At 35.8% G+C, this 12826-nt stretch overlaps 1 protein-coding gene across 1 annotated transcript; it reads left to right on the top strand.

Annotated features, from left to right (window-relative positions):
- The first annotated feature begins 8093 nt into the window (after positions 1 to 8093).
- LOC109111334 (endothelin-2-like) lies at positions 8094 to 11489 on the top strand. Its single transcript, XM_019124256.2, has 5 exons — positions 8094 to 8568; positions 9155 to 9308; positions 9495 to 9608; positions 10122 to 10214; positions 10321 to 11489. Exons 1-5 carry the CDS (start codon positions 8508 to 8510, stop codon positions 10406 to 10408), a joined length of 510 nt encoding a protein of 169 aa, XP_018979801.1. The 5' UTR covers positions 8094 to 8507; the 3' UTR covers positions 10409 to 11489.
- Positions 11490 to 12826: the final 1337 nt, after the last annotated feature.

Below are 12826 nucleotides of genomic sequence, written 5' to 3'. Positions count from 1 at the left end.
ATATGACCCCCAAATTCAAGATAAGGGGCTAAAACTGCCCCTGCACAAATAAACAAAATATATAATGACTATAGTGTGAGCATCAAAACCATCACATATTTCTGTTGAGCTTATGAGTGCAACGGCCAATCAGAGGCGTTTCGATTAAAAACGACTGAATTTTGCCCTCAATAAACAAAATATATAATGACTATAGTGTGAATATGACAAATACTCGGATCATAAACAACAAAATGCAGATGCAGTACCAGGAGTCCTGATTTTCTCATGTGTAAACAGCATTGAATTTGTTGATAGAATATGGCAAGCTAATTCTTCAAACATTTGACATAAAAGACAAAACAGATACATTTAATAAGATAATTAGAAAAAGTGTTATTACAAGGTTAAAATGCCCATGGAAATCTTTTATTGCCCCTTACTTGAAAAGTCAAGTTCTGACTGTTGTCCAAAATGTATGACATTTCATCGCGCTATATTTGAAGATACTTTAATGATATTTGAGAGCTGCATCGGAAGGGAAGATTTTCACTGAATAACGACTTCAAGGGGTCATGAATCAAGAAAACATATTTTGACATAAGTCTATAAGTTTCAGAACTCAAACCTCCAAAAACAGCTTTTATTTATTAAGCTGCCAGAGCAACTTCGTCTGGGTTTATATGACGTAATTGACATGAGCACAGTTCAGTGCAAACTTCTAGATCTTTGATTCTTTGGCCCGCCCACAGGCAGAAGAAATAATAAAACAGGATTATAGTTTTTACAGGCTTGCACACAGCATTTACAGAAACATATAAACCCAACAGTGATGGCCACAAAATCTTAGTGTGTTAATAGACTAAATTAAGACTTGTCCTGGCTGGGATTTCCTAATTTTACTAAAATGCCTGGGTTTTGGCTTTGTTTTTGTATTGACGTGCTCTCTACCGTCTCAGAAAGAAAAGGTACAAACCCTGTCACTGAGGCAGTACCCCATTTAGGTACTAATATGTATAAATGTATACCTTTAAGGTATTAAAATGCTCCTTTTGGGGATAAATAAGGTACAAAGGTGTACCATCCCAGCAGCTTTTGTACTTTTTTTCTGAGGGTGTACAGTTCTCATAGATTACATTTACACACATTTGCATTGCTTTGACCGTCTTTAGCTCCTGCCTTCTCACATGCCATGATATGTTGATTATGTACAATGCCTGCACACTACTGGCCACTACTTTTCAGTCATTACCTTCAACAAATATGAAAACATGAGGAAAACAAAGCCAAACCATGGCCAGGATAATGTCTGGGGAAAAGAGGATGTTTGGTATCCCCTAATCAACCCCTAAACGTCACACGGTGGCTGTTAACAGCATGAACAATGTCTGTTATTCAATTAGAAAGCACTGAAAGCAAGAAAAACAAAGTAAGTTGGCGGTGTGGCTTTTTAAAGCATTAAAAGTGACACGCAGTCATTATCAGTGTCTTCTACACTGCACAGTGGATCTCTTGTTTACTTCATGTTTTCACTGTGTTAGTTATGATGAGAGAGTGCAGAAGCAAAGATCATTGCATTCGTTCGCTCAACAGACATGACTGTGATCACCTGCAATGCCAGCTGTATGCTACAATCAACACTTTTCACAGTTAGTTAACCATAGCAGCTGTGACAGTAGAAATGTAGCACACGTTTTCAAAAGAGTTTCAGCTTAAAACATATTTCATATGCAAAGCTGTTACCAAATCATAGCAGTGGGTGTTTACAGTGAGGTCTTAAAGGGGACACGACCCTTCACATAGTGTTTCAACCATAGGGGTTACAATCAAGGTAGAAAAAATAGCCTTTTATTTTTATGTTAAGTTTATGTTATTGTGTAAAAAATATGTGAGAATTTTATGTGTGGATCTGGGGGAGTATAATATTTTGAGAGATGTGGTTTGTGACCGTTGCATTTTTGTTTGTTGTTTTGATAGAGGACACGAGCTGTATTTATTTATTTTGTCTAACATGCTGTTTTGGATGTGAGGGTGAGTAAATGATGACAGAGCTTTCATTTTTGGGTCAACTATCCTTCTATGGGTCAGATTTTGGGTACCAGAGAAAATGTCTCGGACCATGATTCAAATCATTGGACTAATTTTGGCTGAATAATTTTTGCTCTGTGTAGATACATTATGTTCCTGATCTATGTCTGTTTTCTTTTCTGCCGTATATGTTTCACGCACACCTAACACACATGCATTTTTGTGTGTGATATGTGGTGTAAAATGAATACATTTTATTACATATATTTAATAAAATAATATATATAAGGTGCCAATTAAGTCCAACTCTCATTTTCACATATTATTATGTTACAGCATGGAACCATTTAATATATCTATATCCTACTGTAAATCTTAATAGAAATCCTACTGTACAAATGTATGTTTTTATATGCATTTATACTATATTCCATGGCATTGCAGCATATTGTTTTCTTTGTTAAATGTGATGGTCGGTAGAATATTTGGCCAGTTTTTTGAACACTCATGTTCTTCCAGTAGATCGGCTAGAATGTGGTCAAACCCAGAAGATGAAGACCTCTGGCTGATGCTTGAGTTTTTCTCGTGGTGTTGATTATTTAGATGTGGGAAGATGTCAGTATGGTGTTCCTCCCGTTGTGATGTGTTCAGATAGACAGAGGTCTCGTGTGTTATCTTCAGACAGGACAAAGTATTATCAGAATTATAAGAGTAACATGAATTTACATTAAAAGATGGTTTCAAGAGTCTGTTGTTGCTTTAGCTATGTTTTTTTTTTTAATCGATAAACTATGCACAAAATGCTCCTGTGTTCTGTCATAATTGTATCTCAGATTATATCCAAATACATTTCTAATGTATGGATTAACATCTTCATGTTTCTAATAGCATTTATGATTATAAATGTTTGTGCAACTTTATTAATTGGACCATGTTTAGGTTTGATAATGTGAGATGTAATTTAAAATACATGAACATTTTTCTGATTAAGACTACGGTGATTTTCTATCATTTCAGATCAGGAGTACCTCTGTGGAGTCAGTGAATGGCTTTGCTGTTTAAAGGTCTTGTTACACATCATTATCTTCCAGCAGAGCCTAACGAGCTCACGATAACCAGCACTTCACATCGTACCTGTGTTATTTTTGACTCCACCTGAAGATGGTGTTATGTACAGTATGATTTTAGGAACCATATCGCCCCCTACTGGCACGTGACCACAGCTCTAAATATCTTCCTTCTTTGATTCTTACATCATGTTTGATAAATGGCTCGATAGTTGTTTGAAGGGATATTCGGTAATTGTACGTTTTTAACACTTAGTTTTTGGGGGGATATTCGGTATTTTTTCGTTTTTAACATTTTACCTCTAATAACTCTAAAAGTCTAACATTAGCCTACAATATCATACGTTTTTGTTACAGCAGTTGCATAACACGTGAATACAATAAAGTCACACTGAACTGTGTTTGCAGGACATAAATATTTTCATTAATGTGCTTTTTCACATTTATCACATTTTATTTTTATGGTGTTTTAATTTTTTATTGAAAAAAAAAAAAAATGCTGGAAGAAGTTTCAGAGTGACGACATGCCTCTCTATTTGACAAAGCCTCCCGATATTTATATCAGATCATCAGGCCTTTTGCTTAATTAATAACTACACATTTCAAAAAATCCATTTTTAAAAGGTACTGTGAACGCTGATGTAATGAATGCAGAGTCTACTCTCAGTTTGTCGCTAGATGTCGCTGTAAATGCGCTAAAATAGACAAGTTACATGGGAATATATACGCACGTTCGTGTGTGTGTGTGTGTGTGTGTGTGTGTGTGTGTGTGTGTGTGTGTGTGTGTGTGTGTGTGTGTGTGTGTGTGTGTTAAATAGGTTGTATAATGTAAATATATTGGCCTACATTCCACCATTTAAGTTTATGGATGTGCAACATTTTGTCAAAGTACAATTTTGAAAGCACTTTTAATTGGACTTTGATCATTTAAGGACATTCATTATTATTTTCTTAACAACTATATATATATATATATATATATATATATATATATATATATATATATTACATATATAGTAAATTTCTCTCTCATTTATTTATATATATATATATTCCCACACTTTGTCACACAGGGCGTCTTATGAGAGAAACTCGACTGGCGCCAAAATGAAGCGCCGGTATCACAGCAGCTATTTGTTGCAGGTTTGGCTAGGTGTCTGTATTGGCATATGTTTACTGATGCTTATATGGAATATGCAGGTGTTTTAATAAGACAGTGAGGGTTTATCAGTAAAGCCCCCATATGCCAGAGTTCCAGACACAGATCTTCAAATGTTGTTTACGTTCTTAACTGAGATGCAGGTCATAGCTCATGCCAGAGGAATGCACAGGAAGCGGAAATGGACGTGTGTGTGTGTCCTATCATCTAGCTACCTTCATTGCTCTTCTTAGATATCAGCCAAAAACGGAGTCATCTCTCGCAACATTCCAAGAAAGTGAATCCATTTTTTCATTGTTTGGAATTCCTCAAACACCTCTGTCACAGGGGGCATAAAAGAATCAAAGCCATTCTAGCTGCTGATAACCTGTAATAAGGATGCATTTTGCAATTTTGATGGTGTGCTTACCTGCTCATGTGTTTCTAAACACCTTGAACAGTGTCATGTTTGATTGCAGAATGAGGTAGAATCATCAGATAAGCATCGATAGAGGGTTAGTGATTTCACCAAAAGTATAACAATACGCTCGTCCTGCAGTGTTACACCCAAACCACCACCTACTGCATTAGCAACGCTCTAGCAACCGCATACAACACCTCGGAAACACCACATTTTGCTCAGGCAAATATCACTCATATTTTCTTCACAAAATAAAAGATTAGGAAATTGGGCAAAGTCCTTTTTACACTTCTATAAAAGGGATTTGCAAAGAAAAGTACACTAATTAAAAAAGAATAGACTATATTGTGTATTGTAATGTTTTTAAACACTGTGTTAATGTTAATTGCTATTAAATGAAAATGTATTGCCATTTAAACTTATGCAGTAAATCTAGTTAGCTTAGACTTGAGTACATCTTTATGTGATTTCATAATTACTTCAGGTGTCTATGCTTACACCATAACTTACTCGCCCTCAAGCCATAGCTGTATATGACTTTCTTCTTTCAGATGAATACAGTCAGAGTTATATTAAAAATGTCCTGGCTCTTCTCAGCTTTATGATGGCAGTGAATGGGGGTAGAGATTTTGAAGCCTAATACAGTGCATCTATCCATCATAAAAAGTGCTCCACGTCGATCAGAGGGGTAAATAAAAACCTTCTGAAGCGAATCAATTAATTTGTGTAAGAAAAATATCCATATTTAAAACTTTATTAACTGTAATCTTTAACTTTTATTTCATTAATATTATATTATCTGGTTTCTAAAATAAATAAATAAATACTTGTCTGATTTGAAGTGCACTAAAAGTGCACATTTAATACACTTTGCTTTTCTTTTTCACAAAAGACAGTTCAAGCCAAAAAATTTAAATTCTGGAAATGAAAATTATTCACCCACACGTAGCTCCAAATCCAACTTTCTTTCTTAAGTGGAACACAAATGAAGACATTTTGCCTTTTTGTCCATTCAGTGAAAGTCATCGCTGTCCAAAAGAACTCCCCTAGGCTTCATTAACTTAAAAAAAAGGCTTTAAAATATTTTCAGATGAATTTGTATTGCCATACAAGGGTGAACTATCTCTTTAATATGTCACTGATGTGCGTTGTCTTAATATGGGTCTGCATGGAATATCATGCGTCCCAATTCCGAAGCTCAGTTTCAACAATGATATCATTATTCCTGCATCGTTTAACAAATTTTGCATGTCATCTTTGTTGTTATCTTCTCCCTCTCTCTCTCTCTCTCTCTCTCTCTCTCTCTCCCGCTCTCTCAGTGACCAGATTTGGTCAGGAAAGTCTAATGGAGCATGTAAGGTGTCAAAGTGCATTTTCCTGAGAGCTTCTGGAGGAATTCAGTTGTTTTGTGTTTGTCAGCACACATGCCACATTCCTCCAGCGAGCCACCGCACTGAGTGGAAGAGGAAGTGGATAGAGCCACATTGTTAGATTGTGACTGAGACAGAAAAACAGAGAGTGAGAGAGAGAGAGAGAGAGAGAGAGAGAGTCTGAGGTGACCTGAGCAATCATTAATTTACTATAAAAACCAATGATATGTCTCAGGTTAAATCATTTTGTAAATGACATTCAACATAATTAATTGCATTCTTATCGGCTCTTAGTTCATAAAACTGATATTTGTATTCTGCCACTTTTTTTATCATCTCTCCATGATGCAAGACTTAAAAACATTTACTTTAGTTACTGTTTTTGACCTCAGCAGGACAAAGAATCTGCGAGGTGCCACTGTTGGTGGACTGTGACATCACTCTGGCATTTCCTGTCCCCCCTGCAGGGACTTTTGAATATTTAATATTTATGAAGTTCATAGAAAAAGAAAAAGAAAAAAAAAGAAGAAAAAAAAGTTTAGTGGAGCAGTTGCTGTATAAATTTCATAAATTTGGTTTTATTAATTATGGATATTAATCATGATGTTTTAAGCACATTTACCAACACATTTAAACCATTAAACTAGTCCAAAATTTAAATTCCAATCCAAAAACACACTTTAAGAAGGTGCCATGGCATTAAAAATACATAAATAAATAAAAAAATGCAGTGTAATGCTTTGCTTGGTTTTATATTTTCAATGCATAACCATGCATTTTAACTAATTAAATAAATAAACATGCGTACAAATAAATAAATTATAGTTCATAAAATAAACAAATAAGTAAATAAATACATTTATATTCTATTTGAAAAATTATCTGGTCACTGTCACTTCACATTTATTTCTTTTATTAAGTTATAATATGAAAAAATGCAGATATTAAGAGCATGCAATAGAGTTGGAACAGCAGCTAAGGTGAGAGGATCCTCCGCTGGTTGTCTTCCAGCTGTAACACACTAGTGTACATTTCCAGTGTGCAATAAAAATGTCTTCCTCCAGGTCACAATATTTTGCATATTTGAATCAGTGCCATTTGTTAACAGGAGTGTGCTGATATGATTAACGACAGACAAATGATGCTGTCATGTTCTCCACGGAGGGGTTTCTTGTATTATTTGCATATCTTGTGAATGTTATCTCATTTCCCTGTGGTCAAATACACAGGCTAGCTTCCATGACACACTATATAATATGTTACAACTATATTGAGAAGATTAAATATTATTGCTCAGACATTGATCTGATCTGATTTGGTAAGACTTTAGTTTAGGGATCAGTTCTCACGATTAACGAGTTGCTTATTTGCATGCCTATTACAATAATGGCTGTTCATTAGTACATAATAAAGCACATATTAATGCCTTATTCTACATGATCACATCAGCAGCAAATTGGAGGAATTTATTAAGGTTAAAGGTCATAGTTAATATTTAGTTAATAGTGAGAATCAGACCCCCAAGTAAACTGTAACTATATATATATATATATATATATATATATATATATATATATATATATATATATATATATATATTTATTTAAACAGTTATAATAATAAGCAAATCAGCATATTAGAATGATTTCTGAAGGATCATGTGACACTGAAGACTGGAGCAATGATTCTGAAAATTCAGCATCACAGGAATAAACGTATTATATTTTAAAATATATAAAAATAGAAAACATGTATTTTAAATAACTTTTTTTTATGGTATTTTGATCAAATAAATGCACCCTTGGTGAGCAGAAGAGACTATTAACAAATCTTATCAACCCCAAACTTAAATCTTCTTATATATAATATATATTTACAAATAATATTTAATATATAATGTGTGTATATATACTGTTTAATGCGATCCACTAAGTATTTCATACAGTACCTCCTGATCTCTCTTTCTTATTAGTTTGATGTGTGCTATTTTTCAGCTTTGTATCATTGCAGCACCCATGCCATCCCCACAATCTGCGGTCCTGAACTTAACTGGATATCCTGCACCTGCACTATCAGTCCTGCTTTTTCCTCCGGGGGTTTCTGCACTAATGTGGAATGTAGCGCTGAACTCATGCAAAACATGCCATTAAACACTATCTCCTGTGACGATGACAGCACACGGACTCCCCAGCGGAAAAAAAGTTTCCTGTTTCTGCGACACGGACTCGTCCAGGGGGAGTCACTGACATCAGCGACTGCTCCCTACCTTACTTTCATCCTTCCCTCCACCTCACTCAACCCTGAAACCATCAGCAGACAGGAATGTCTGGACTCAGTGGGATAGTCAGTGTTGCGTAACAGCGCTGATGGGCGGAGCTTTCGGCAGGATAAATGAAGGCGGCAGGTTGAGTTGAACACAAGCACCTGTCAGTCTCTCTGTGGAGCAGATACTAACTCTACATCATCCCTCAGCCGGATTTAACAAGCGTGTTACACTCCTGAGAATGGCTTTCTCACTGCGGAATGCTGTCTTTATCACTGTTACACTGTGTGTGCTGCAGCAAGGTAAGACACTTTTACCTTTTATAAGAAACAAATCACTTTCGTTTTTCAGCAGCATGTCTGTTTTCTGTGATTTGACACAATTATGTATCATTATTTATTAGAGAAACTTCATATAGCAAATAAGACATATTATAAAATGCAGTTGTTTTAGCTTGACTGCAATGAGATTTTATGAAGCCCATTCTCAGATTTTTTTTTTTTATTTTTTATAATCAGTCTGTGTATAATGATTATATTGTCCTGTAAGAGTCCATATTTTCTTGTACTTTATGACCCCTCTGGTGGTATCTGCCTAAACTTAACACACAAAGAAAGTCATTATGCCTTATCTCATCATATTACTCAGTGACATATCTATATGGAGTAATGACAGAATACTGTATTTGTTGTATTTGTAAATTCATCAGATTAAGTGGAAAGAAATTCAGAGACTTATAATATGGAATAATACCAAACACCATTTTAAAAAGGGAATTTGTGCAGCTGGATCAGTAGAAATGAATTTACTCTAATGATGTTACTTCATTTTAGGTTGCCATATAAACATTTTGTGAATAGCTTTAATCATAGATCCTGTGTTTTCTAGGGTTTGGATATCCACTGTCTGAACAGTCTGAAGCATCTAGCAATCCACCTGCTCTCAAACGGGTCCGTACCAAGCGCTGCTCCTGTAGCAGCTGGTTGGACAACGAGTGCATCTATTTCTGCCATTTGGACATCATCTGGGTCAACACACCAAAGTGAGTACGTCTAAGATGATTTAGTGTGAATGTAGGGCATTGAAAATGATCTTCAAAGGATGCCAGATTGAACTGAATTCTGATTCAGAAAAACCTCAATCCATAATATGTCATCTTAACCAACTGTAGACCCCATTTGACCACTTATAATTCTCTTTTAACCCTGTCCTCCTCATCTCATTACAGTAAGATCACACCTTTCGGTCTGGGAAGCCCTCTGTCCCGTCGCCGGCGCTCCACGGGCCGCTGTGAATGTGCCAATCCCGCCGACCGGACCTGCTCCAGTTTCTGTCACAGCAGGTGAGCTCCACCCTGGAGATGAAATCAGACAGATACATGTCTTTTCGTCAGTCACGGATGCCGTAGGCAGGCATGTGTGACCTGCGGAGATCAGGGCAGCTTGTGCGTTTGCAGGGTTTACCAAGCTCTGATATGCATCCTCTTCTCCAAGATAAAAAGCAAATGAGGGAGTGAATGAGAAACCGTCTAATGACTAAAGTAGTTATAATCATGCAAGTCACCAAGTCAAAGGAGAACTATTTTTGGACAAGTTTAATGCTATCTGAAGATTCCTGTGGTTGTTCAAGGACAGTATTAGCCCTTGTTTTCATCTGTTTTTATGTGGGAAAGACATTTAGATTTGCTTGCCCTTGGTTTTACAAGAGCAAGTCACTGAATAAAGTAGATTGAATAAAAAATGTATTTTATACCATAGCTTTATAACATGCATTGCAAAGATTGCACACATTTGAATTAACACTTTGCTAACTAGTGAATTCAGTCTATAACCTTACTCTCCAATTTTCTTTGCAGTTTGGAAAATCCAGATATGGAGACTGTGACCCAATTTGATGAGCAGCCATATCACATGGACAAAACTAGCAACTATCTACTGTCATCTCTCAGGTAAATCATTTTCTATCAGCATAAGCACATTTAGCACATGATTTTGCATCAACTGAAATGAAATAGCCTGCTTTGTGGCTAAACATTGTGTCATTTTCATTTGCAGGAAGGTAGTTGAAGACAACCTCATGACAGCCTCACGATTGGCTTCAACCAAGAAGAAATCCAGACTCAGGAATCTCTTGATCAGTTAGAGAGAGAGAGAGAGATGAGGTGACGGAGCGCCGGAACAAAACCAGTCCTGGATAAAGAGGATCTGCCTCGTAAAACAGACAGAACCGCTTCAAGACAGAGCTGAAGTGCTGAAGAACAAAGCCTCAGTTACTTCAGAAACGTCTGTTCGCCAGAGTGAAAGATGATTTAGGTGGTGAAGAGAAGAACAGATCACCTTCTGCACCAGTGATATGGTGACATTTCCAAAAACAGTAGAAGTACTGCAAACATAGTTTAATATTACCATCTGAGAAGATATGCAGGTTAGGGTGGAAAAGATGAGAGAAAATAAAAATAAATCCCTTTACCCTCTGCCTGAAAAACTTTAGATACTGTATAATCTCTTGACACTGAATATTTTATTAATATTTTATTTATTTTTATTATCCTTTATTTATTAGGTTTTCTCTGTATCAGAGCTTTATTTTATTATTTATTTATTTATTTATTTATGTATTTATTTATTTTTCTTTTATTTGGAAATGAATGTGTCTGATGTTTTCTATGATCAGCTGCTCAAGAAATGGTCTAAATGTTTAAAAAAAACTGAAAAGGAAAAAGTTCTAGACATGAGGAATGTTTATCTGTTTTCTTTTTTTTTATGACTCTTCCTTCCCTCCATTTTCCCTCTAGAGAAGGCGGAAGTATTTATTGCATACTTTCAGTAGAGTGTTTTTATTGTTCAGATACCAGCAGGTTTCAGTAGCTCAAAGCTTGCCAGAAAATGCTGTTATTGTTTTCCTAAAGTACAAACCGGCTGCTACTGTCTGCCAGCTCTATTATAGAAACACTGTAGTACTATGTAGAGTTCCCATTACTGCCTCTCTTAAATTGAATCTGTGAAAGCTTAATAATACATGGTTTGACTATTGTCATATATGCATTTAATTATGCTGTACCTGTTCTTGTTTTCTTCCTGTGAAGAAAAGGACTGTTAGTTACTCACAGATACTTGAATGTTTAATCTTGAATTGCTAATGTCCAGTGGTCAGTTTGTTCATTTAATTTATTTGATGAAAACTATTTTTGTATTATTGCATCTATTAATAAACAAATAATATACTACCAAATTACAAAGAAGTCTATGTTGAATTACTTCTCAGTTTTTGGTACTACATGGTCGTTATTTTTCTAATTTTATAGTACTAAATTGTCATTGAGTCTATGTTGTTTTGATTATTAGTTTTTGATACAAACACAATCCCATAATGAGCAGTGACGAATGCATAATTTGTTCGATCCACTGTGTGGGCTGTAAATGTGTGAGCAAAACATGTTCGGTTATGAAGGCTCTGTGTGCTCTATTAAGTGTTTTCTGGGGTGTGTAAAAATTATGTGTTATTATTATTGTCAGCAAAATCACATAAGGCAAATTTATGGAACATGCATATATATGTGAACTATTTATAATTCTGCTTACATAGATGTTATTGCTCAGCTAACGTCATATTTCATGCTTTAAGATCTCCTTGATAGATGTTCATGTAGAGCTTCGGAGAGCTGTGAATTCCACATGTGCATCCAAACCGGTGCACCACATACTTTTCTAAAAAGTCAGCAGCGAGGTTAGCTGTAGGTGAGGCCGAAACATTTCTGCTATTTCTTTTTTTCAGCAGGGTTTGACAGTCGTCTGGGACGGTATTTTATCTTGTTAAGATGTGCAGTCTCTTTGTCTACCAGCCCATTCCAGCTGCCCAAATGTTTACTCAACTCCTATATGCAGCCTCATTATGTGGGTTAGTCTATAGAATTTGGTTTATGAGAAGTGTTTCCTTACATAATTACTGGGTTACTAATGAATAACTTATAGTGCCATCCATTGATCATATGAGAACAATAACATGATGTGCTGATTATTTAATTAAAGGGTTACTCCACCCCAAAATGAAAATTTTGTCATTAATCACTTACCCCCATGTCGTTCCAAACCTGTAAAAGCTTCGTTCGTCTTCAGAACACAATTTAAGATATTTTGGATGAAAACCGGGAGGCCTGTGACTGTTCCATAGACTGCCAAATAAATTACACTGTCAAGGTCCAGAAAAGTATGAAAAGCATCATCAGAATACTCCATCTGTCATCAGTGATTCAACTGTAACGTTATGAAGCAACGAGAATACTTTTTGTACACGAATAAAACTAAAATATTGACTTTATTCAACAATTCGTCTCCTCTGTGTCTCTCCAAATCAGCGTAGCACCATTTAGAAGAATATGAGCCGAGCCACAAGGATACGCTGTTTTCTTTCAAATCAAAGCGTAAATACAAGTAGAAAACGTATCCTTGTGGTGCGGCTGACACAGAAGGGCGTAAGCTGCCTGCGTTCAATTTATATTGTCCAAAATGGCGCTACGCTGATTTGGAGAGACACAGAGGAGACAAACTGTTGAATAAAGTT

This window comes from Cyprinus carpio, chromosome A19, assembly GCF_018340385.1.
Source record: "Cyprinus carpio isolate SPL01 chromosome A19, ASM1834038v1, whole genome shotgun sequence".
Taxonomy (NCBI): domain Eukaryota; kingdom Metazoa; phylum Chordata; class Actinopteri; order Cypriniformes; family Cyprinidae; genus Cyprinus; species Cyprinus carpio.
The sequence above is the reverse complement of the archived record's forward strand: the minus strand, read 5'-3'. Positions and strand labels throughout refer to the sequence as shown.

What these genes read in the sequence shown, in the direction of transcription:
- LOC109111334 (XM_019124256.2), top strand. Translation starts at nt 8,508, where the DNA reads ATGGCTTTCTCACTGCGGAATGCTGTCTTTATCACTGTTACACTGTGT. An exon ending in ACTGTGTGTGCTGCAGCAAG is followed by an intron (nt 8,569 to 9,154) that starts GTAAGACACTTT and finishes TGTGTTTTCTAG; the next exon opens with GGTTTGGATATCCACTGTCT. An exon ending in TCCAGTTTCTGTCACAGCAG is followed by an intron (nt 9,609 to 10,121) that starts GTGAGCTCCACC and finishes TTTTCTTTGCAG; the next exon opens with TTTGGAAAATCCAGATATGG.